This window comes from Salvelinus fontinalis, chromosome 24 (genome assembly GCF_029448725.1).
Source record: "Salvelinus fontinalis isolate EN_2023a chromosome 24, ASM2944872v1, whole genome shotgun sequence".
Taxonomy (NCBI): Eukaryota; Metazoa; Chordata; class Actinopteri; order Salmoniformes; family Salmonidae; genus Salvelinus; species Salvelinus fontinalis.
The window spans coordinates 1,737,489-1,764,050 of NC_074688.1; the positions used below are offsets into that span (position 1 = coordinate 1,737,489).

Below are 26,562 nucleotides of genomic sequence, written 5' to 3' on the forward strand. Positions count from 1 at the left end.
TGCCCTCACATTCTGCGCTTGCGTACTATCAACCTAGCGGCGGCAGGGTAGGGAGAATCGGTGGGAGTTAGCTAGGTGTGTAATGGCGGCTTCGGTGTTGTTGTCTGCGGAGAACACTGGACCGACTTTTGCGGTCGGTAATTCTGGAGTGGTAGGGGCTCCCGGCAATGGAGTAGGGGCACCGGGCCCTGCGTCTTGGAATCGGTCTCTGGACAGGGCATTAGACGAAGCCTCGGCAACTGGTTGTCTCAACCTCAGCGGCAGGAAACTGAAGGAGTTCCCGAGGAGCGTCGCCAACCACGACCTCACAGACACAACTCGGGCCGGTGAGTGTGGATCGAAGCTCGCGCAGTAGAATAGATGGACATGTTTATAATAAACCCAGACACTTCAACGATGGCTGTGGGTATCTAACTAGCCAGCATAGACTCGAAAAATAAACTTGTTTTGACTTGGAGTAGCTACCAAGTGAGCCTGCTAGCTAATGTCACGACACTGTCCGGCCAACATTAGCAAGCTAGCTGACGTTAGCCAGCCAGCGAGCGAGCGTCCAGACGTCTCCAGACTGAGCAGAGTTGGTAAACACTAGTGTGAATGAGAGTACATTTTCTGATGAACGATGTTGCTTGTTTTGGCTGCTAGCAAACTAATTAGCTAATTTAGTTACAGTTAGCTTACTATTTGCTTTGGGAAGTTAGCAAAGTATCGCCCAACTAGCTAAAGTATTAAGTATGTCGCTATATAACAATGCTCCTGTTAAGTTGGAGAGTTTCTCAGCTAGCTAACGTTAGCGGCAACCTTAAATTAGATAACTGGCTAGCTAGACCATAACGTTAGGTATTTGATGGATGGATAGTTAATGCTAGTTAGTTACCTAAGTTATTGCCAGCCTAACTTTCGTCAGCTCATGTTTTCATATGGATGTAAGTAGTTATAATATGTGCATGTGTCTGCTGAAAATACATTCCCAGACGCACTCAAAACGTTATAATACGTGGCGCGAGAATTGACAGATTTGCACCCTCATGGAATGTGCAAGGACTCTTATCAAGAACCAGTTTAGACACCATTACCTGTTTTTGCAGTTAACTCGTGGCACAGAAAATGAGGGAATACGGGGAACTATTTGTTCTTGTTTGTGATACGATGTTCATCTTTGGCATGGTGCACTGCATCGTCCCTCACAGCTCGTGCGGTGGACAGTCATTTGAGGGCCTGGGGTTGGGCTTTGACACGATGTCGCACATTCCTGAACTCACTCCAGACTGTCACTAACGGCCACTAAACACACACATGACATGTATAATTTGGATGGCTCATGCCATACCAGTATTTCTGGCTTATATAGTTTTCCCCTTTATCTATTTCACGTTATTTTTTTCAGGTTCCTATAGGCATAATGAATGCAATAATTAACCTCTTATGAGGTTTTTTTTTCTCTCCCCAGGACCCTTACACAGACCCCTAGCCCACACACACTTGCAGGGGTTGACTCAACCCGAAGTTCCCTCAATTATATCCATGGGCCAGGTGGCTTTAGGGTAATTAAAGTGGAACTGACATTATTTTATCAACTTAATCTTATTAAAATCTGTTCATATACACACCAAGAATAATATGACACTTAAAAAATATATTTATAAATATATATTTTCTGACAAGGGAGCACTTTGATATGGTCATTATCACGTTTTCATAAATTCTTGCAATGTTTGGGAATTACCTATACTAAGACATTTTGTGAAAATTATATAGCAATATAGAGTGGGAAAGCAGCCTTGCTTTTGGACAATGAATATACACTGCAGTAAATAAAACAGAATAAAAACATCTCTCTGGTTCAGCACTGGAGTCTATCAAGGCTATAGTAGGCCTTTATGCAAACAAGCCATTTGCCACAGGCCTGGGATCATTCACTTTAAACTGGACTGTGTGTTTACAGGCATTTGCAACAGCGTGACTTTAGATCATTAGAATGCATTCGCCACAAAATACACCTGAATGGATTTCTGCAAATACCAGGGGAGTCCTCTTACATTTGACAACTTTACAGTCCTTTTGAACAAACAACCATGAAAAGGCAGGCTCTCTCCCTCAGTTATGTACATCAACTAGATCAAAAATGAATACTAGCCAGAGCAAGGTGTGCTAAAATCTAACGAAGTAACATCAGATAAATCTTTTCAAACTTTTTCAGCTAGTTGTCCTTCAACATTTCACTGATGAACGATGTGGAATTGTAGCCTACTCGCCCTTCTCCAGCTTGCCTGCGAATGCATGCTTGTCGCACCCAAGCCAGTTGGCTAGCTTGCTAGCTAGCTACTTCCAGACACAAATGAGAGAAATCTCACTCTGACCATTTTACTCGCCCTAGCAGAGTTGGTTAGGCTGTTTACATGTTATTGAGAGAGTTCATGACAAAATATTACTTTTTTTTGCCTACGTTTACTGACACCGGTCATATTCAGCGGGTGTTGCACGTTTTTAAATTCATCAGTTATTCTGTGCTCTGAAATTGGAGTAGCGAGCTAGATAGCCAGAGTGAATTTGCAAACACAAGAGACGCTAGCTAACAGGATATGTCTTTCGAGTTCTTGATAGCTAACCAAATTACATTTAAATCTCTAGCTGTGTATAGCCACAGAAAAACTATATGAGGGGGAGAATTCAATTACTTGCCCACTCCAATGACATGACATCTTCCTAGTAGCTACAGAACCAGTTAAAAGTTTGAATACACCTACTCATTCCAGAGTTTTTCTTTATTTGTACTATTTCCTACATTATAGAATAATAGGGAAGACATCAAAACTATGAAATAACACATATGGAATCATGTAGTAACCAAAAAAGTGTTAAACATATCAAAATATATTATATTTGAGATTCCTCAAAGTAGCCACCCTTTGACAGCATTGTACACTTGGTATTCTCTCAACCATCTTCATGAATTAGTCACCTGAAATGCATTTCAATTAACAGTTGTGTCTTGTTTATTTGTGGAATTTCTTTCCTTAATGCTTTTGAGCCAATCAGTTGTGTTGTGACAAGGTCGGGGTGGTAAACAGAAGATAGCCTTATTTGGTAAAATACCATGTCCATAGTATGGCAAGAACAGCTCAAATAAGCAACGAGAAACAATAGTACATCATTACTTAAAGACATAAAGGTCAGTCAATATGGAACATTTCAAGAACTTTGAACGTTTCTTCAAGTGCAGTCGCAAGAACCATCAAGCACTATGATGAAGCTGGCTCTCATGAGGACCACTACAGGAAAGGAAGACCCAGAGATAAGTTCATTAGTTACCAGCCTCAGAATGGCTCTGTGTTCTTAGCTTGCTACATAAATAGATATGCTAGCCTATTAGCCACGTTATGACTGACTTGTGATCATTTCCCTTGCTAGTCAGATTGAATTGATATTCCCAGGCTTAATTACATTAATCCGTTTTTGTCCAATATATTGAGTCATTGAAACTGAAACAGTGAATCCCGAATGGAGGCAATAAGCAATGTACCAGGCCAGCTGTGATTTAGTGTACGTCATTGAATGTTGAGTCAAATAGAACCTTCAGTACCAGTCAAAAGTTTAGACACAGCTACTCATTCAAGGGTTTTTCTTTATTTTTTACTATTTCCTACATTGTAGAATAATAGTGAAGACATCCAAACTATGAAATAACACACATGGAATCATGTAGTAACCAAAAGTGTTAAACATATCAAAATATATTATCTATTTGAGATTTTTCAAAGTAGCCACCCTTTGCTTTGATGATAGCTTTGCACACTCTTGGCGTTCTCTCAACCAGTTTCACCTGGAATGCTTTTCCAACAGTCTTGAATGAGTTCCCACATATGCTGAGCACTTGTTGGCTGCTTCTCCTTCTCTCTACGGTCCAACTCATCCCAAACCATCTCAATTGGGTTGAGGTCGGGTGATTGTGGAGGCCAGGTCATCTGATGCTGCACCATCACTCTCCTTCTTTGTCGAATAGCCCTCACACAACCTGGAGGTGTGTTTTGGGTCATTGTCCTGATGAAAAACAAATGATAGTCCCACATAGCGCAAACCAGATGGGATGGCGTATCGCTGCAGAATGCTGTGTTAGCCATGCTGCTTAATTCTTATGGTTCAAATCCCATTAACAGGATCGATATGACAACAGCCAGTGAAAGTGCAGGGCGCCACATTCAAACAACAGAAATCTCATAATTAAAATTCCTCAAACATACAAGTATTTTACACAATTTTAAAGATAAACTTGTTGTTAATCCAACCAGTGTGCGATTTCAAAAAGGCTTTACGACGAAAGCACACCATCTGATTATGTTAGGTCAGTACCTAGTCACAGATAAACACAGCCATTTTTCCAGCCAAAGAGAGGAGTCACAAAAAGAGTCCGAAATAGAGATAAAATTAATCACTAACCTTTGATCTTCATCAGATGACACTCATAGGACTTCATGTTACACAATAGATGTATGTTTTGTTCGATAAAGTTCATATTTATATCCAAAAATCTTAGTTTACATTGGCGCCTTATGTTAAGTAATGTTTTGCCTCAAACATCCGGTGATTTTGGAGAGAGCCACATCAATTTACAGAAATACTCATAATAAAAGATACAAGTGTTATCCATGAACTTTAGATAAACTTCTTAATGCAACCGCTGTGTCAGATTTCAAAAAAACTTTACGGAAAAAGCACACCATGCAATAATCTGAGTACGGCGCTGACACAAAACAAGCCATACAGGTACCCGCCATGTTGTGGAGTCGACAGAAGTCAGAAATAGCATTATCAATATTCACTTACCTTTGATGATCTTCATCAGAATGCACTCCCAGGAATCCCAGTTCCACAATAAATGTTTGTTTTGTTCGATAAAGTCCATAATTTTTGTCCAAATACCTCCTTTTTGTTCGCGTCTTCAGTTCACAAATCCACCAGCTGGCTGGTGTGTTTACAGACATATTCAATCTCTCCCTATCCCAGTCTGCTGTCCCCACATGCTTCAAGATGGCCACCATCGTTCCTGTTCCCAAGAAATCTCATTTGTCATCATGAATTGCTTTGAGAGGCTAGTCAAGGATCAAATCACCTCCACCTTACCTGTCACCCTAGACCCACTTCAATTTGCTTACCGCCCCAATAGGTCCACAGACGATGCAATCGCCATCACACTGCACACTGCCCTATCCCATCTGGACAAGAGGAATACCGATGTAAAAATGCTCTTCATTGACTATAGCTCAGCATTCAACACCATAGTACCCTGCCCAAGCTCATCATTAAGCTTGTGGCCCTGGGTCTCAACCCCACCCTGTGCAATTGGGTCCTGGACTTCCTTGCAGGGCTCCCCCAGGTGGTAAAGTTAGGAAACAACATCTCCACCCTGCTGTTACTCATGGGTGCGTTCTCAGTGCCCTCCAGTACTCCTTGTTCACCCATGACTGTGTGGCCATGCACGCCTCCAACTCAATCATCAAGTTTGCAGATGACACAACAGTAGTAGGCTTGATTACCAACAACGATGAGACAGCCTACAGGGAGAAGGTGAGGGCACTCGGAGTGTGGTGTCAGGAAAACAACGTCTCAATCAACGTCGACAAAACAAAGGAGCTGATCGTGGGTTTCAGGAAATAGCAGAGGGAGCACCCCCCTATCCACATTGACGGGACAGCAGTAGAGAAGGTGGAAAGTTTCTCAGCGTACACATCACTGAAAAACTGAAATGGTCCACCCACACAGACAGCGTGGTGAAGAAGACTTGTCACCTAAAACCCTCATCTTTTACAGATGCACAATTGAGAGCATCCTGTCGGGCTGTATCACCGCTTGGTACAGCAACTGCAAGGCTCTCCAGAGTAGAGGTCGACCGATTTATGATTTTTCAATGCCGATACCGATTTATTGGAGGACCAAAAAAAGCCGATACCGATTAATCAGCCAATTAAAAAAAAAAAATATATATATATATATAAAAAATAATAATAAATGAACAAAAAAAAATATATATATTTTTTGTTGTTGTAATAATGACAATTACTACAATACTGAATGAACACTTATTTTAACTTAATATAATACATCAATCAAATCAATTTAGCCTCAAATAATGAAAAATGTTCAATTTGGTTTAAATAATGCAAAAACAAAGTGTTGGAGAAGAAAGTAAAAGTGCAATATGTACCCCGACTCTGCATACAATGAACGCAAGAGAAGTGACACAATTTCCCTAGTTTAATATTGCCTGCTAACATCACTTCTGTGGATTGATTTTAAGAAAGGCATCGATGTTTATGATTAGGTACATTCGTGCAATGATTGTGCTTTTTTCGCAAATGGGCTTTTGTTAACTTCTTGCGAATATAGGGGGTGCTGTTTCGCATTAGCATAATTTGCTCTACAGATTAAACTGCCTAGTACTCAATTCTTGCTCGTACAATATGCATATTATTATTATTATTGGATAGAAAACACTCTAGTTTTTATAGCCGTTGGAATTTTGTCTCTGAGTGAAACAGAACTCCTTCTACAGCACTTTTCATGATAGGGAGTCAGATTTCAGACATCTTGGCCCCTGATCTGGAGTCAGTTTAAAGGTCCCTGTACATGCTATGGAGAAACAGACACTTCTTACGTCTTCCCCTGGATGTCAGTACGTGATGACGCTTTGAATGGAGTCGATTGTGCAATCAGTGCCTCTATAAATCACCAAATACCGGAAGTAACTTCCTTTGGCTGCCTGCGCCTGACGCACGAAGGACGTCGGACTCGCCTCCTTCCAACCTTTTGTTTAGCCAGTAATATTTCTCCGGTCATGTTTTTACTCGTTATAGGTGTTAACAACATCATAAGGTAGTTAATTTGAACCGTTTTATAGCAATTTATATCCGTTTAGTGCGATTTTGAGGCATTTCTTTCTGAGACACTTTGAACCGCTGGGCACGTTTCCAGTTCATGCCGAACGTTAGTGGGCATTTCCACATGGCAAGAGGACAGCTTTCGACCAAAAGACGATTAGACCCAAGAAAGGATTCATTGCCCAAGATTCTGATGGAAGAACAGCTCAAAGTAAGAACAATTTATGATGATAAATCGTGTTTCTGACGAAAAATGTGAAACGCTTATGCCGCCATTTTGTTAGGTGTAGCTTCGCTTGGCACAACCTGTATTGAAAAGTAAGGATAATTTAAAAAATGTAATTCAGCGATTGTATTAAGAATTAAATTGTCTATCAATCGCTGTCCACCCTGTATTTTTTAGTCAAGTTTATGAGTATTTATGCATAAGACTAGATCACTGTCTAATATGGCGCACGACATTTTCTGACCAGCTGGGCTACTTTTCTCATTGTCTAACCATGATTTTGGTGGCTAAATATGCACATTTTCGAACAAACTCTATATGTATGTTGTAATATGATGTTACAGGAGTGTCATCTGAAGAATTCTGAGAAGGTTAGTGAAAAAATTAATACATTTTGGCGATGATTACGTTATCGCTCTCTTTGGCTAGAATCAATGCTCTGGTAACGTTTGCACATGTGGTATGCTAATATAACGATTTATTGTGTTTTCGCTGTAAGACACTTAGAAAATCTGAAATGTTGTCTGAATTCACAAGATCTGTGTCTTTCCATTGCTGTGAGTTGTGTATTTTTAAGAAATGTTTTATGATTAGTAATTAGGTAATACACGTTGCTCTGTATTTTTTCTAGTCGAGTTGTGATGGTGGGTGCAATTGTAAACTATGATTTATACCTGAAATATGCACATTTTTCTAACAAAACCTATCCTATACCATAAATATGTTATCAGACTGTCATCTGAGGAGGTTTTTTCTTGGTTAGTGGCTATCAATATCTTTATTTGGCCGAATTGGTGATAGCTACTGGTGTTGAGAGAAAATGGTGGACAAAGAAAAATGGTGTCTTTTGCTAACGTGGTTAGCTAATAGATTTACATATTTTGTCTTCCCTGTAAAACATTAAAAAAATCTGAAATGGTGGCTTTATTCACAAGATCTGTATCTTTCATTAGTTGTCTTGGACTTGTGATTTAATGATATTTAGATGCTACTATTTAATTGTGACGCTATGCTAGCGATGCTACTCAGTGTGGGGGGGTGGGGGGTGCTCCCGGACCCGGGGTAGAGACCCGTGAAAGGTTAACTCATCCCCCGTTTGGCGAAGTAGGCTGTCTTTGTTCGGAAGAAATAGTCTTCAGTTTGCAACGAGTCAGGCGGCCCAAACTGCTGCATATACCCTGACTCTGTTGCACAGAACGCAAGGGAAGTGACACAATTTCTCTAGTGAAAATAATGTTAGCAGGCTATATTAACTAAATATGCAGGTTTGAAAATATATACTTGTGTATTGATTTTAAGAAAGGCGCTTTTTTCGCAAAAGCGCTTGTTAAATCACCCGTTTGGCGAAGTAGGCTATGATTCAATGATAAATTAACAGGCACCGCATCGATTATATGCAACGCAGGACAAGCTAGATAACTACACATGGTTGATGATATTACTAGTTTAACTAGTGATTATGTTAAGATTGATTGTTTTTTATAAGATAAGTTTAATGCTAGCTAGCACCTTAGCTTGGCTCCTTGCTGCACTCGCATAACAGGTAGTCAGCCTGCCACACAGTCTCGTGGAGTGCAATGTAATCAGCCATGATCGGTGTCCAAAAATGACGATCACCGATTGTTAAAAAAACTTGAAATCAGCCCTAATTAATCGGCCATTCCGATTAATCGGTCGACCTCTACTCCAGAGGGTGGTGCGGTCTGCACAACGCATCCAGGACACCTACAGCAGTCGATGTCACAGGAAGGCCAAAAGATCCTCAAGGAGAACAACCACCAAAGCCACTGCCTGTTCACTCCGCTACCATCCAGAAGGTGAGGTCAGTACAGGTCTATCAAAGCTGGGACCATGAGACAGAAGCTGTTTTTCAGTCTCAAGACCATCATACTGTTAAACAGCTATCACTAGGGCCTCCCGGGTGGCACAGTGGTCTAGAGCACTGCATCGCAGTGCTAACTGCGCCACCAGAGTCTCTGGGTTCGCCCCCAGGCTCTGTCGCAGCCGGCCGCGACCGGGAGGTCCGTGGGGCGACGCACAATTGGGCTAGCGTCGTCCGGGTAAGGGAGGGTTTGGCCGGTAGGGATTTCCTTGTCTCATCGCGCTCCAGCGACTCCTGTGGCGGGCTGGGCGCAGTGCGTGCTAACCAAGGGGGCCAGGTGCACGGTGTTTCCTCCGACACATTGGTGCGGCTGGCTTCCGGGTTGGAGGCGCGCTCTGTTAAAGAAGCAGTGCGGCTTGGTTGGGTTGTGCTTCGGAGGACGCATGACTTTCGACCTTCGTCTCTCCCGAGCCCGTACGGGAGTTGTAGCGATGAGACAAGATAGTAATTACTAGCGATTAGATACCACGAAAATTGGGGAGAAAAGGGGATAAAAAAATAAAAAAACAGCTATCACTAACACCGAGAGGCTGCTGCCTACGTACAGACTTGAAAACATTGGCCACTTTTTAATAATGTTTAGTTTAATAATGTTTACATATCTTGCATTACACATCTCATATGTATATACTGTATTTTATACCGTCTATTGCATCTTGCCTATGCCGCTCTGTCATTGCTCATCCATGTATTAATCTTCTTATCCCATTCGTTTACTTAGAGCTGTGTGTATTAGGTAGTTGTTGTGGAATTGTTAGATATTGCTGCACTGTCGGAACTAGAAGCACGAGCATTTCGCTAACCATGTGTATGTGACCAATACAATTTGATTCTGCCTGAGCTTTGTTGATGTAAATTGAGAAGAGCGTGGAGCCTAGGATCAAGCCTTGGGGTACACCCTTGGTGACAGGCAGTGGCTGAGACAGCAGATGTTCTGACTTCATACACTGCACTCTGAGGTAGTTAACAAACCAGGCCAAAGACCCCAATACTCCTACCGTATCAAGTCAATAGAAATAGCAGAATAACATTGCTTAGAATCAAGGGCAATGGTGACATCATTGAGGACCTTCAAGGTTGCAGTGACACATCCATAACCTGAGCGGAAACCAGATTGCATACCAGAGAGAATACTATAGACATCAAGAAAGCCAGTCAGTTGATTATTGATAAATAGGGCAAGGGGCCTATAACAGTTAGGATCAGCTTGATCTTCCCCTTTAAATAAAGGACTAACCGTGGCTGCCTCCCCAGAGAGGAGAGACCGATTAAAAAGGTTGGAGATAGCCTTGGTGATTATAGGGAGCAGCAACCTTAAAGAAAAAAGGGTCTAAACCATCTGACCCGGCTGTTTTTTTTGGGTCAAGTTTAACCTCTACCGAGCACCTACCCCGGGTCCGGGAGCACCCCCCCCCCCCCCCACTGATTAGCATCGCTAGCATAGCGTCACAATTAAATAGTAGCATCTAAATATCATTAAATCACAAGTCCAAGACACCTAATGAAAGATACAGATCCTGTGAATAAAGCCACCATTTCAGATTTTTATAATGTTTTACAGGGAAGACACAATATGTAAATCTATTAGCTAAACACGTTAGCAAAAGACACCATTTTTTTACTCCAACCGTTTTTTCCTGCGTCAGTAGCTATCACTAATTCGACTAAATAAAAATATATATAGCCACTAACCAAGAAACAACTTCATAAGATGACAGTCTGATAACATATTTATGGTATAGCATAGTTTTTTTTTATTTAACCTGTCCCCCCCCCCCCACTGAAAAACCAGTGCCGCGAAATTCAAAAAAAAGATTTTTTTTAAATATTTAACTTTCACACATTAAAGTCCAATACAGCTAATGAAAGACACAGATCTTGTGAATCCAGTCAACTTGTCCGATTTTTAAAATGTTTTACAGGGAAGACACAATATGTAAAGATGTACATCTATTACCTAAAAACACATTAGCATAATCCACCATCTTTTATTTGTCCACCAACACCAGTAGCCATCACCAATTCGACTAAACTAAGATATTTATAGCCCCTAACCAACAAAAAAACTCATCAGATGACAGTCTGATAACATATTTATGGTATGGGATAGGTTTTGTTAGAAAAAAGTGCATATTTCAGGTAGATGGCATAGGTTACAATTGCACCCACCGTCACAAATGGAATAGAAAAACTACATAGAGCAACGTGTTTACCTACTTACTAATCATCAAACATTTCGTAAAAATACACAGCATACACGAATCGAAAGACACAGATCCTGTGAATACAGACAATATTTCAGATTTTCTAAGTGTCTTACAGCGAAAACACAATAAATCGTTATATTAGCGTAGCACATAGCAGCCCAGCATTGATTCTAGCCAAAGTGAGCGATAACGTCAACATCGCCCAAATATATTAATTTTTTCACTAACCTTCTCAGAATTCTTCCGATGACACTCCTGTAACATCATATTACACATTCCATATAGAGTTTGATCGCAAATGTTTATATTTAGCCACCAAAATCATGGTTAGACAATGTGAAATGTAGACAAGCTGGTCAGAAAAAGTCCTTGCGCCACTTAGACAGTGATCTACTCTTATACATAAATACTCATAAACGTGACTAAAAAATATAGGGTGGACAGGGATTGATAGACAATTTAATTCTTAATACAATTGCGGAATAACATTTTTTAATTTATCCTTACTTTTCAATACAGTTTGCGCCTAGCGAAGCTACGTCATAAAACATGGCGTCCTAAGCCACTAAAATGTTTCGACAGAAACACGATTTATCATAAGAATGTCCTACCTTGAGCTGTTCTTCCATCAGTATCTTGGGCAAAGGATCCTTTCTTGAGAGCAATCGTCTTTTGGTGGAAAGCTGTCCTCTTGCCATGTGGAAATGCCTACTGCGTTCGGGATGAACTGAAAAGCGTGCCCAACTATTCACATCGTTGCAAAAATAAATGTCCCAAAATCGCACTAAACGGATATAAATTGCTATAAAACGCTTTAAATTAACTACCTTATGATGTTTTTAACTCCCATAACGAGTAGAAACATGACCCGAGTAATATTACCCCCTTCACTAATGCTTGGAACAGGAGCGGGCCGGTGTCCTCTAGGCGCATGACGCAGCTCCAAAAGAATGACTAGCTTCAGGGTTTTTTCATTTGTAGGGCCTGTGAACGCGCAATCGACCCCATTGGAATCGTCATCACGTAAAGGCATCCAGGGGAAGACGTAAGAAGTGTCCGTATAGTCATAGCAATATCAGTGCCGTTTTAACTGACTTCAGAACAGTGGCCAACATTTCTGAAATCTGAACCCATGTCAGGGAAATTGCTGTAGAATGGGCTCTGTTCCACTTAGAGACAAAATTTCAACTCCTATAGAAACTATAGACTGTTTTCTATCCAATAATAATAATAATATGCATATTGTACGATCAAGGATTTTGTGGGAAGCCGTTTCAAAAATTACCCAATTAGCATAAATAGTCTAAACAGCGCCCCCATCCCCAACAGGTTAAATGTGAATTTTTCAGGTATAAATCACAGTTCTACATTGCAGCTGCAATCTGAAATAGTGCCGACGCAGCCAGAACAATTACAGAGACCAACGTCATATAACTAATTACTTGTCTTAAAACATTTCAGAAAAAATACACAGCGTACAGATATTGAAAGCCCAACATCTGGTGAATCCAAACAATATTTCTGATTTATTAAATGTTTTATAGCGAAAACAAAATGTAGCGCTAAATTAGCATAGCCACGCCAGCCAGAACCAGCTGGGCGCCCCCGACCAGTTCACATGCACGACAGATATATGAAATAACATCGTAAATTGGGTCTTACTATTGCTGATCTTTCATCAGAATGTTGATCAAGGTGTCCTTAGTCCTGATGAGTCGTTCAATCCATTCATAATGGCAACTTTCCCTCTTCATTTAGCATATGTACTGGTCGACTGGCCAAAGTAAAAAAAAAAAGTCACAGAACGGAACACGGCAAAACTCCCAAAAAAATTTAAATAGTCTGATTAAACTATATTGAAAAAACATACATTAAGATGATATGGTCACATGTATCAAACAAACTTCGAGACGGAGATAGTTTTCATCCGTAACGGCAGCAAAACAGAAGACAATCACACCTACAAATCGCGCGATTCAGAGAACCGGAAGTTGTCGGTCACGCCAAAGAAATAGGTCTTATTTCACGTCAGTACAAGATAAACAAAAAAATTCTCCTCTGACGTCCTCTTGACACCCAGAGGAAGACGAATGAAGTGTGTTTCGGGTCATAGGTGGCGTGACCATATATAGGCAGAGCGTTGAAGCGAGCATACACATCTTGCATTCTTCTTCTTGGTCAGGGAAAGTGCTGTCAAATGACTTCTGTTTCACTCAGAGACAAAATTGAAACGGTTTTAGAAACTATAGATTGTTTTCTATCCAATGGTATTAATTATATGCATATAGTAAGAGCAATAATTGAATAAGAGGCAGTTTAATCTGTAGAGGAAATTATGCTAATGCGAAAACAGCACCCCCTGTATTCTCAAGAAGTTAAGGAGCTCCTTTAGCACCTCGGACTCAGTGACTGCCTGCAGGGAGAAACTTTGTAGCTTGGGCAAGGGAAAAATATGGAGAAGCACTGGGGATAGTCACATTAAAAGGGGTGGGAGATGAGGAAATGTTGGACGGGCAAGGAGGCATGGCGGAGTCAAGTAGGAATCCTGACTTAATGAAGTGGTGATTAAAGAGCTCAGCCATGTGCTTCTTGTCAGTAACAACCCCATCATCAACTGTAAGGGACATGGGCAGTTATGAGGAGGGTTTATTCTCCAGGTCGTTAACCGTTTTCCAGAACTTCTTGGGGATAGATATACAGAGAGAGAACTGCTCTTTAAACTAACTAACTTTGGCCTTCCGGATAGCCCGAGTACACTTATTTCTCATTTGCCTGAACGTGAGCCAGTCAGCCTGAGTATGCGTGTTCCGAGCCTTTTGCCAAATGCAATTCGAGGTGGAGTAACTCTGCAAGATCACGGTCGAACCAGGGGCTGAACCTGTTTTTTAAATCTCATTTTCTTTATGGGGGCGTGTTTGTTAACAATACCACTGAAAATATCAAAAAAGAAGGTCCAAGCGTCTTTGACAGAGGGGATCAAACTGATTCTATACCATTTTACAGAGGCCAGGTCATGAAGGAAGGCTTGCTCATTAAAGTTTTTTTTTAGCAAACGTGTATGACAAATCAGGACAGATCATTTCACTGAGCAGCCATTACGAACACAGGCTGTAAAACAGTGATTACAAAGGTGATTACATTGAACACCAGACTGATACCTATCAGGATTATTTGTGAGGATAACATCGAGGAGAGTAGCGTTTTCTGGGTGTTTGGAGTTATACCTTGTGGGATTGGTAATAATCTGAGAAAGATTTAGGGAGTCCCATTGCTTTAGGATTTGGTCAGGTGGTTTAAGCATGTCCCTGTTTAGGTCACCGTGCAGGACAAATTCAGTCTTAGTGTAAGGGGCCTGGAGAGAGCTTAGGGCAGGTAGGGTACAGGCTGGTGCTGATGGGTGACGTTAACACCAAGCAACAGTCAACAAAGAGATGATCCTTGGTAAAGATTGCCGTTCAAAGTCAACAAAGCATACAGGAGTCATGAGACAAATAGCAAAATGTGCAAGTTTTTTTTTTAAACGATTTGCAGCTTTCCATTATTAATTCAGAGTCACCTGCCTCAACAGTGCCTGTGTGCTGGAGGCGAGCGAAAGCTCAGGAGTGTGGTGGGGGTACCTGTACCAGACGGGGAGACAAGCCAGGGCAGCCGTTGAACAAATCGCCAGGTGAATTCTGTCGGACAATTAGTTTGGAGCTGCTGCTTGGAGTATTGCTTCTTCAACCTTTAATGTTTTTTCCCCGTTCAGAGAAATTCTTTACCATAAATTACTATGAAAGTGCCAAATGTTGCCCACTAGATGCCGGTGTTCCTGGTACTGCCACCAAACCCTTTTATCCATTTTGCTTGACCAATTGCTCAACATCAAAAAATTGTCGAGCAGCCGCTGATAGATGATTTTATTTCATGGGTCACGAGACACCAGTCTGATTTGCACCTGTCTCAGTAGACTAATCCATTGAGGCCTCGGTCCAAGAGGAAGGGGAGTGTGGCTAAGATGCACAAGGCACGTCTCTCTTCAGAATGCACTCCTGCAATTTCACGCACATTCATTGTTTCATAACTTAATTGTGTGAATTGTTTGGCCTTTGGTTAGTCTATCAATTCCCCATTACATACATTATATCACCAGTAGTAGCCTACATACTCTTAATTTCTAATCTACAATGTTTTTGGTTATGGAAATGTATGTTAATGATATTAATATTAGTAGTTTACAATTTCCATTGTCAGAGTGGACACGTTTGGAGAGCTCACAACCTATATGCTACACTTGTGAGAAACAAGTTTTGGTTATTTTATTACATTTGAGTTTTGTCAATATATTCATTATTTTGTTTGGAGCGTTCCTGTCAATGTTGAGTAAGAACGCGCATCTGATGACGCATATAGGAGTAGGCCTAGGCTACCTGGCCAGCGAGCAAATGTAGGCCTATAAATGTGCCCATTTGTGGATGTCTGATTTGTCTTAACTCACCACCACTGAGCTGTGGAGCTTCTCAAAGTAATGTTTTCTTCACCTCAATCAAAGTAAACCGTCCTGTTTTTAGAATCCATTCAGTGACAATAGTTCCTCAATGTATTTGAAAAATATTTCCAGATCTCTCCCTTTAGATAACCACTCGCCATGAAAGGGAAAAATGTAATGCTCTGATCAAGTGGAAACTATATAAAATACCTGATTACTTTCACAAATAGACTACAGCTGTGTCTAAAGCTAAAGCTCACAAAACTGAGGGCCAAGAATATTTTATGCAATATTCCATGTTTGCTAGCAGGAGCTTTAGCTGGACACAGTTGATACAATGTTTCAAGTTGGTTACACATGGCATGTCAGCAACCAATGTGAATTATAGTGTACTTATTTTCATCAGTGTATTTATCTACCTGCAGGCTGCAATGTTTTTATTGGTTGGCTTTATGTAGGTTATTTTTACATAGTTGGTAATAGAAGTAGCTTTTAGATTTGTATCTATTTTATTTAGATGAGCCACATTACAATGCTTTTGAAATACAAAGACAATTATAAATGAAATAAAACTGTTCCATGAAAATGTGCATATGAGAATCATAACTGGCATGCAGATCAGTAGAAATGGTAAGATAAATTGGCTCTCCAAATGAAAAAGGTTGCCGACCTCTGGTGTAGCCTATTCCCGGCAACTTGAGCAGCTTAACGGCAGAATCTGCCAAGGCCAGCGGGAGGAGGAAGGTCAGGAACAGGTATTGAATTGCCTTTGAACAGGTTTGTGTGAAGAACTGAAACGCTGCTGGGTTTTTCATGCTTTTCACACTTAACAGATCCGGTGTGTATCAACAATGGTCCACACCCAAAGGACATCCAGCCAACTTGACAACTGTTGGATGCGTTGGAGTCATTGTAGAGTCCATGCCCCAACGAATTGAGGCAAATGGGGGGTGCGACTACATTTGACTAAGTTCTTAATATTTTGTGTACACAGTGTATATTTGCTTGCTTACATGGTGGAACAGTTTAACTGTTATGAATACACCCTTCTGTCTGTCTCTAACTGTTTGAACAACAGTCTGTTCACCTTGTTTACATATTGAAATCAAGTGACCTACCTGGATAAAAAAAAAGCTTTTCTAAAAATGAGAAATGTTGCTTATGGTAGTCCTCAGGCACATGTCATGTGGTGTTTGTTTACAAGCACACAATTTAGTAGCTAGTTAGCTGTCTAGCTAAGTGGTTAGCGTCTTCCAAAATCAAGTATTCGCTTGGTAACAGCAGAGAATCCACTCCTGGTTCAAGAGCCTCCCTGGCTAATATTATTTTTGGTGCGTGCAGCAAACTGTGAGTAGCATTTTTTAGTTACTTGTATAGTTTAGGTGAGAAACTGTACAAAATGTTTACAATGCGCATGTTAGCATTTAGTTGGCGTCCCTGAAGAGGATTCCTTAGTACTTGTTAGCATTTTAGTAGTATTCTGGTAAGTGATTTTTTTTAGGCTTTGAGTATTTGTACTTTAAAAAAATACTTGCATTCAACTTGCACACTAAGTAATAGATAAAGCAGATTACGTTCATTTCGCCCATTTTGATAATTTTTCATTTAAGAACCTTTTCATTAGGAAGCTTACCAGTCCTTGTTTCCCAAAACAGCAGTTTGAGATAGTCATCTGTTTTGTTTACAAAGAAAATAAGTAAAATGGGAACTTGGTAAGTTGAGTCTTGAGTTGATTAAGTTACACTTGTGTGAAACTCACTGTTTGCCAGCTATATATATCTTATAACTATTAAGTTATACTATGTGCCAAATGCAGCTGGGTTTTTGCTAATGTTAGCTGAGTAGCTAACGTGAGCGTGCAAGATCAAGCTTATTGGTAACGGCAGCAGAGACAAAGCCCTCCTGGATTAAGATCGCTGCTGCCTAATGTTTGTTTTGTGCATGCTGCAAACTGTGTTTTGAGATACTTGCGTAACTTTGAGTTGGGTTGTCTGTCTTTGTAGTGAATGTTTGCACGCTCTCGTTAGCAATTTCCTAGCATCCGCTGAGAATACCTTAAGTACTTCTTAGCATTTTGTTAGCATTCTGGTAAGTGATGTTTTTTGGCGTTTTTATTTATTTATTTGGGGGGGAAATGCACATCTTGTGTGTGCACTACCAGTAATAACGTAAATCCTGGGATGGCACAGGCACGGTATGAAGATATGGAAATCTGGTTAACACCCAACCAGTAGCGGTCATTTGCATACTCTTATTTCTATTACAGCATGTTGGATGACTCATTCCATTCACCCAGTTCAATGTAACGGTGACAGGTTTAGGCTACTACATGATATTCAAATTTTCCCTGTACCTATCATGAGGTTGCTACAACCAAGCATATGGAAAGTTTACAATGTAGGTGCACACAGGTCAAGAGACAAATTAAAAGTGACATGGACAGACGGTGACATTCAATACCATCTTGCACACACTTCCCTGCATCTAGCTGATATAGGGTGTAATCATTAGTCCAACAGTTGCAAACGAGAGTTTCTATTGGACAAATTCATGTATGTTTATTCCCGTTTTGTTCTGTTTGCTTCTGTTTAAGAAACGTTTTTCAACAGAATCAGTGGAATGAATACACCCCTGATCACACGCAAACAGTTCACTTTCATAGCAGCCACGTTGTATTCCTTGTTTCATCTATGCACTCACCTCTTCCCTTCGCTTGTGGACTTCAATGCACAACACATCAACTGTATGTGATCAGGCTCAAAACCCTTTCCAAGCCAAACCATATCATAACTTCAACACACAGCCAACATCGTTGTAACCATATTAGCTAAAGTAACGTCTTAGTCAACATAGCTAATAGAACTAAAGTGTTAGTAAACCCATACCATCATGCTGTGACAATGTACAGTCAGTAAACAGTTACACCAGTGGGCCCTGGTGGCGATAAATTAGTAAATACAAAAGCTTACCTTGACTTGGAAGAGTTCCAGTGTTGTGTTGGTTAGTCATAGCCAACTAGCTAACATAGCATCCCTCTGTTTGAGCAGGGTGTTTCAGTAGGCTGAACTAGTTAGCTGCTTTTTTTTCTTATTCATTTTCAATCTCTCTTTCTCTCTTGCTTAGTCTTAATTTTGGAAGAAATTAATTAGTTCAACTGTTCAACGATTGTCTTTCTCTCTTTTGGAACAACTACTCACCACATTTTGTACACTGCAGTGCCAGCTAGCTGTAGCTTATCCTTCAGTACTAGATCAATTCTCTGATCGTTTGATTGGGTGGACAAGATGTTAGTTCATGCCGCAAGAGCTCTGATAGGCTGGAGGACGTCCTCCGGAAGCTGTCATAATTGCTGTGTAAGTCTGGAAGGGGGTGGGAACCATGAGCCTCCTAGGTTTCGTATTGAATTCAATGTACCCAGAGGAGGACGGGAGCTAGCTGTCCTCCGGCTACACCCTGGTGCTACCCCACAGAGTGCTGTTGAGGCCACTGGTAGATCTTCTTTGCAAAATAGTGTGTTTAATTATTTGGTGTCTTGATTATATTTAGAATAGTTTTATCTTTAAAAAATATATATGTTTTACAATACATGTATAAAAAAATCCACTGGTGATTGTCCTCTCCTTCCTCCACAGAGGAGCCTCTACTGCACCCAACCCTAGTCTGTTATACATTTTGGGAGATGAGGCATAAAAAAGGTATTGTTAGAAAGGTTTAGTTCAACTCTATGGTAAAATGTCTCTCGGCATTTCGGTGTCAGAATGGCCTACCTGTTGGACCAAACCTCAAATGTAAATAGCGAGTTTAAATGGCTTGTTGTCACAGAGGAAGAAGTCAGCTTTCGTCTTTGTTGTTGAGTGGCAGGAGGAAGGGCTTAGTGTCTGCGAGTCGCAAGGTGCTCACAGCACAAAATGAGCGAAGGAGACTAGGACAGAAAGCTTATAAAAATGCAATAGAGGCATTTGGAACATGGCGCTAAAACATGCGTTCAAATGAATTTGATATATTGCCCACCCTAACTGTATAGAGCGAGCGAGACAGAGAGGGGGTATACATGTCCTTGTCTGAGTAAGTCTGTGATCCTCTTGCCTGGGCGTTCCACTGATCATTGTTGTCTGTGTGCGCTGACTGAGGAATTGGAGCATAGTCAATGCAGTGTGTATGTGCCCTGCAAGTTTGGCGATGCTTGGGGGTTACATCCAGACACAGTTCACACTGCCAGACCCTTACAAAGGAAAAGAGGAAAACGGAGAAGAGATTGAGACTGAGGCCTTACTTGGTTAACTTGGCAGAAGCTTCTCTTGTTGTTCTCTCTCCCTCTGTGTTTTGTTCCGCCAGACCCATGTCTCTGTGGCCAGTCCACACCGGTTATCTAAGGCAGGAGCTCGCTGGAAGAAATTAAAGGGGAACTGCACCCACTGATTTGGTATAGTTTTTTTTGGCTTTCTCAAGAAATGCTGGTTGTCGTGACAGAAGCCAAAAGTGATTTAGCTTGTGGTTGGGGTTTGTCAGTGTTTCTTGGGTGTGTACTTGCCACCACCAAGACACACCCATATGTTTGTCAGAACCTGGCCCGCAGCTGTTTCCACCCCCATCTCAATCACAACAAACCAACCTCCTGCAGGTTGAGTCAAATAACTACAGGCAGATGTATGGTGAGATGCAGGAGGAAGCTTTCAATAGGAATGCAATTTGAGAATTTATGTATTCTAAACTATTCTAAACTGTTTTGATAACTTTCAAATGTAGTAACAGGTCCATAAAATAAACTACCCTTTACATAATACAATGGAAGTAATGTTCTGCAAAAGTAACAATGTGCACCTCTCACCTTTTAATTGTAATTCCCAGCTGATATAGTTACTGTGCATACCAGCATTTTGTCTGGTGGTAATGGGGCTGCCTTGGCAAACATGTCAGTGGTCATACTTTCCTGTGTGGTGTCCAGTATAAATCAATTTCGATTTCCCGACGTACAGTTACTGTGCTTTCAGAGGCAGTTTGGAACTCGGTAGTGAGTGTTGCAACTGAGGACAAATTATTTTTACGCGCTACACACTTCAGCACTCTGCAGTCCCATTCTGTGTGCTTGTGTGGCCTACCACTTCGCGGGTGAGCCGTTGTTGATCCTAGAAGTTTCCACTTCACAGTAATAGCACTTACAGTTGACCGGCGCAGCTCTAGCAGGGAAGAATTTTGACGAACTCACTTGTTGGAAACGTAGCATCCTATGACGGTGCCACGTTGAAAGTCACTGAGCTCTTCAGTAAGGTCATTATACTATCATGGTTTCCATTAACCTTGGATAAAATCATGCATTTCCAAGCATGGCACTGGTATTACAGAGGACACAATATGAGAATATAATTTTTAGCAAACTTATGTAAGTAAAGTATGTTTATTTTTTATAACTCTTCAGACCCTTTGCTATGAGACTCGAAATTGAGCTCAGGTGCATCCTGTTTCCATTGATCATCCTTGATGTTTCTATAATTTGACTGGAATCCACCTGTGGTAAATTCAATTGATTGGACATGATTTGGAAAGAGACACACCGGTCTTTATAAGGTCCCACAGTTGACAGTGCATGACAGAGCACAAACCAAGCCATGAGGTCAAAGGAATTGTTCGTAGAGCTCCTAGACAGGATTGTGTGTTCTGAATACCCTGAGGATGGTATGAAGGTTCGACAATCTGGATACCGCCCAAGCCTAACTTGCTTTCATAAATTATGCTGCTACTCGGTTTATCATATATCCTGATCAGGGTTTCCGTTAGCCGGCTTTTGGCCGTTAAATAAATAGAAAAGCCAATAAATAAAAGACAACAGACAATTGTCAAGGAGAAGAATTATGCTTTTTTTGCCTATTCGTTGATGGAAAATAGCAGTTGATGGAAATACATTTGACCGGTAATGTTTATCGGTCTATGGGTTCACTTGCATAATTTAGTGGAATTAAATTGGCGTATGTGTATATTCGTTATGAACCTTATTTTTCACACGCACACATCATACAAAGCCTTTATAAGCCCAATAATTGAGCATCAATTCTAAATCCAATCGTGTGTTAAAAATAGTTTTTGGGCCACAATTAAAAAATAGCTAATATTTGTATTTCTCAACTGGTAATTGAAGCGCGCTTCCCATTCATCATTCAAAGGCAACGGAAGGCAGGCTTCATCACTTTGCAATAAGCTGGAAGCATTTTGAAAACATATAGCTACTTAATTGTTTGAAAGCTGAACGTTTTACTACATATTATTAGGCATGTTTTACCTTGCTTCGAAGTAGCCTAGGCAAAATCCGACCGTATTCCTCGAGGCAATTGTTTTATAAAACTTCTTATGCCATTAAAACCAGTAGCCTATTTCTCTCATGTTCTATTGGTAAAAAAAAAAAAAAAAAAAAAAAGTTTTTTAAGTTGTCTATTAGCCAAATGTACATTTGCGCATAGCCTATTGCCTTGTGCACATTGCTGCACTAAGAATTTTAAGAATAATAGTTTATAAAAATGTAAAGCTAAACGTTCTGATCTGTTGCATCAGATTCATTGCTTTTTCAAGTTTTCTTTATGTAGCCTCAGCCTATTTGGGATTTATCGTACTGTCCTGGAGACTCTTTGGGCTATTTCTTTCTCGACAAGCTGACCAATAGAAAAGGTCAACTTTTCTACTATGGGGGATAGTATATTAAAATAGGCTCATAAGGCTAATTTGAGCAGCGCATGCGGCAAATACCAAATAGATGATTTGAGTTGGGACTGTCAGTGGAAGAAAAAAATTCAATTGCGGGAAAACAGTTTGGAAAGCAAATGGCTTCTCTTTGTTAAAAGAGAAGACAATTAAAATTCCCAACTTAATTGAGTGAACAACAGTAGGAGAGAGAATTTGGACTTAGCCCATATTTCTGTCATTGGGCATCTTTCGGCATGGTTGTCTTTGGTTGGATTGAGAGCCTGGCTGGCGTAGGAAGCAGACAGCATTGCGAAGAGCAGCAGCTTCCTGTATCCTGGATCCTCACACAGCTGCAGGGGATAAATATAGACTTGGCTGGGAATGCCATCGGGATACAGCAACACTCACTGCACAGTATTACTGAACAATATGTGACAGACACACACAGAAATACTTGCTCGCAGATGATCATGAACTCCTGAAAAAGCTATCCCTTTTGTCTGCCTGTGCCCCCAAATGTTTGGATATACTGGTCAAGTTAAGAGGTAGTTAGTTAGCTCATAAGGTAACATGACGGAGCAATGTCTAAACAAATGGTTAACAACGTGCAAGTAGTTTTAGAACTGCCCACGGCGTGGTTTAGGAATGGAAAATTCTGTCCCGGCGATCCACTATAGGAAGATATAAATGAGCTATTAGGCTCTTTCGGCATTACTTATTAGACAAGCACAAGAAGAGCTGCTTCAAGATACTGAGCCCTTTGATCTGACTGGAGGGAGAAGAACCTCCCTTTATCTCTGTCAGCTATTTTCAGACGTCACGGGTGTGTATGACAGTCTGTCTGTGTGTGATGGTAATGGTCTTTTGTCTCGCTGTTTGTAACATAGGCCTACTCGTATATAAACCAACAAAACACATTTAGTCAGAATGAGTGGTCTATTAAAATACCTTTTAGTTATAAAATGAGTACTTCTGTAGATAAGTTTTCCAGCATTCACCCCTAGTTCTTATCACAATATTACATCACGATAAGCAGTGGAGAAAATAAAGACCTATGCTTGGGAATAGGATAGCAAAATCACAATCATATCTTTAACTTAAATGTATGTCGTCACTGTAGCATATTTTTATGCAGCTAGCGTAACACTAAGAAATGACCAGCTTTTAGGCTAGCAAACAGAGTGGACCCAGAAGCTATGTGGATTGAGGGAGGGGATAGGGGTTGAATATTGCTTTACAGCTGCTGTTCAGGGAAGTTTTTTGTCAGATATTTAGTAGTGATGGGCGTTTGAAAGAATGTCTGTGTTGGAGTACCCTCTTGAAAATAATTTTGAGTACTCGTGTTGGCGTGAAACAGGGCTGAAGGTATTTACAGTATTGTTGTTCCATTTACTGTTTGTTCTGATACAGCTGAAAATAAAAATGTAACAATTCTACTGCATTTCACATACTCCACAGGCAATAAGCACATCTCAGTTTGACATTTTGACAGTGTTAATAAATGTAACCTGCTAATTGAGTGGACTTGTACATTTAGTATACTTCTATTAGGTTATGAGCAAACCAAAGCATTCGTAATATCTATAAACAATTCTGATTTAGACTTTTGAAAGGAACAAACTGAAATAAATCTGTTTTATTCATTAAGGATACATTTAGGCCTACAGAACACATGGTAAATGTAGCTGCTGTGCAGGGTTTTCCCCAGGACAGTGACTGGGAACTGTAAAGTGTGCTGTCCATCAGTTGAGATGACAACCGATGTCCTTACAGATCCCATGGCACTTGTCACAGGAGTATGGGTTGGGTTGAGCCCAAATGTCCTGTGTTTTATTCATTAGTGCATACCAAGTTCAAGTAATCACTCCCTGTTTCAGTACAATTTCTTCTATTTGGTACCTAGTGAATACAACCCTGGCTAGATCCCAACACAGCCTTTCTTGTCGTTGAGAATGTGTTCTAAACCAACTTATCAGTCTGAATAAATGAAATAAACTGTGGCATGACGTACACGTCTCTCTCCCCTTGTTTAGATCTGTCCCGTAACCGTCTGCCAGAACTGCCCGTGGAGGTGTGTATGTTTGTCTCTCTGGAACACCTTAACCTCTACCAGAACTGCCTGCGCTCGCTGCCTGAGAGTCTTCTCAATCTCCAGGCCCTCACCTACCTGAACATAAGGTAACGGGGGGGGGGGGGGGGGGGGGGCACACACACCAGTGGTGTAAACTACTTATATGCAGAAATTGCTCTGACATTTCCTGGTTTATAAAACGAATGGTTCGCCTAATTTCAGTTTGTGAATAAATAAGCTAGTGTAGGGCAGGGTTCTCCATATTTTTTTTTCTTGGACCCGAGATGCAAAAAGTCCCAAATGCAATGGCCCAAGAAGGAAGTTAGCCCACCAAAATAATACAAAAGTATCACGTCGAGGGAAATATGAATTCAATACATCAACAGTACAATAGACTTCGATATCGGCTATATATCCCGCGTAGGGTTGCAAAGGGTCTGAAACTTTCCGGTAAATTTCCATATATTTTCCATGTGAAGTTGAGCCTGGGAATTTTGCTTAAATTCATTAAAACAAGTTAGCTTATAACAGTGAACATTTTTTTTGTGGGATACTACACAAGGCAATTCTAGATCTTGTGGCATATTTTGGTTAAACTCCCCAATTCAAGGGAATTGCAACCCTCTGCATGCACAGCGCATTCCTTCATCACATGTACAGTGCACTCTTCCGTCACATGTACAGCTGATTCTCAAGATCTTGCACACTAATGAGATGCTATTGAGCCCACACTACTACACTGTCTGAGCCAAGGACTACATGCTTTCTGGTAAGTTTTGATTACAATACTGGGTGGGGTGAATATATTTTATATGACATACATGATTTTTTGTTAACTAGTAAATAGTAGCCTACAGCAAGGTGTGTTTAAATCAATTCTAACTTGTTAACAATTTCTGCTAGTTAGTTTTTGCTACCATGTGGGTTTTAGCTTGCTTGAGCCTGCTAACTGAGGAGTGCTAATTCACCTGTTTCCATACATGTTTCATTTTAAAACATTTATCTTACAAAGGAGTTGTTTAATGTAATTGCTTAACTATTTATCTGTACATGGAATTGTATGTTAGTTTTACTCTTTTTTCTAATCTTTACAGAAAAATGCCACGGCACTATCTGATGTGTGGAGACATTTCGCTGCAGCTAATGTAGAAGGAAAAGCTGTGTACATTTGCAAATACTGTGCCAAATCATATGTGAAGAATGCAACAGAAATGCAGAATCATCTGGCCAAGTGCATAAAGTTCCCTCAGCGCTCACAACAAGCAATCTCTGACAAAAGTCCCTCTACTTCTATTCGAGGTGAAAATTATGAATCAGACACCTTATCGATAGCAACAGCTCATGGTCCACCTGGAATCAGAAGTTTTCCAGAAGTTTTTTGGACTCAATGAAGCTGTGTATGCAAGTGGTTCACCTCTGATACTCACAGGCAATGTGTGTTGGAAGAGATTTCTGAACGTTCTTCGTCCAGCGTGTACACCCCTCCAACCAGACATGTTTTATATACCAATTTGCTTGATGCAGAGTTCAAGTGAAGGTCAAGCAAATCATAGAGCAAGCAGACTATATTGCAGTCATCTCTGATGGGTGGTCGAATGTTCATGGGCAAGGAATAATTAACTACATCTCCACCTCTCAACCAGTATTCTACAGGAGCACAGACACAAGGCACAAGAGATACACCAGTCTCTACATTGCAGATGAGCTGAAGGCAGTCATCAATGACCTTGGACCACCGAAGGTATTTGCACTGGTGACAGACATAATCATGATAGGTATTAGTCTGGTTTCTTCTGTAATGACCTTAGTGATCACTGTTCTACAGCCTGGGTTAGTAATGGCTGCTCAGTGAAACAACCTGTCCTGATTTGTCATAGATGCTTGCTAAAAAACTTTAATGAGCAAGCCTTCCTTCATGAACTGGCCTCTGTAAAATGGTATAGAATCAGCTTGATCCCCTCTTTTTTGATATTTTCAGTGGTATTGTTAACAAACACGCCCCCATAAAGAAAATGAGAATTAAAAACGGGCTCAGCCCCTGGTTCGACCGTGAATTCTTGCAGAATTACTCCACCTCGAATTGCATTTGGCAAAAGGCTCGGCACACGCATACTCAGGCTGACTGGCTCACGTTCAGGCAAATGAGAAATAAGTGCACTCGGGC

General features: G+C 40.7%; 1 protein-coding gene across 11 annotated transcripts in view; it reads left to right on the forward strand.

Annotated features, from left to right (window-relative positions):
- lrch3 (leucine-rich repeats and calponin homology (CH) domain containing 3) overlaps window positions 1-26,562 on the forward strand; it is an 87,448-nt gene continuing 60,886 nt past the window's right edge. For 5 of the 11 annotated variants that reach the window (XM_055879332.1, XM_055879333.1, XM_055879336.1 and 2 more), the window contains exons 1-2: window positions 1-326; window positions 24,361-24,505. In XM_055879332.1, the coding sequence (XP_055735307.1) occupies window positions 83-326; window positions 24,361-24,505 (389 nt within the window). In that variant the 5' untranslated portion in view covers window positions 1-82. Of the gene's footprint in view, window positions 327-12,655; window positions 14,855-24,360; window positions 24,506-25,492; window positions 26,140-26,562 lie in introns of those variants that run through there. The other 6 variants (XM_055879334.1, XM_055879338.1, XM_055879339.1 and 3 more) reach the window with 3 other exon arrangements.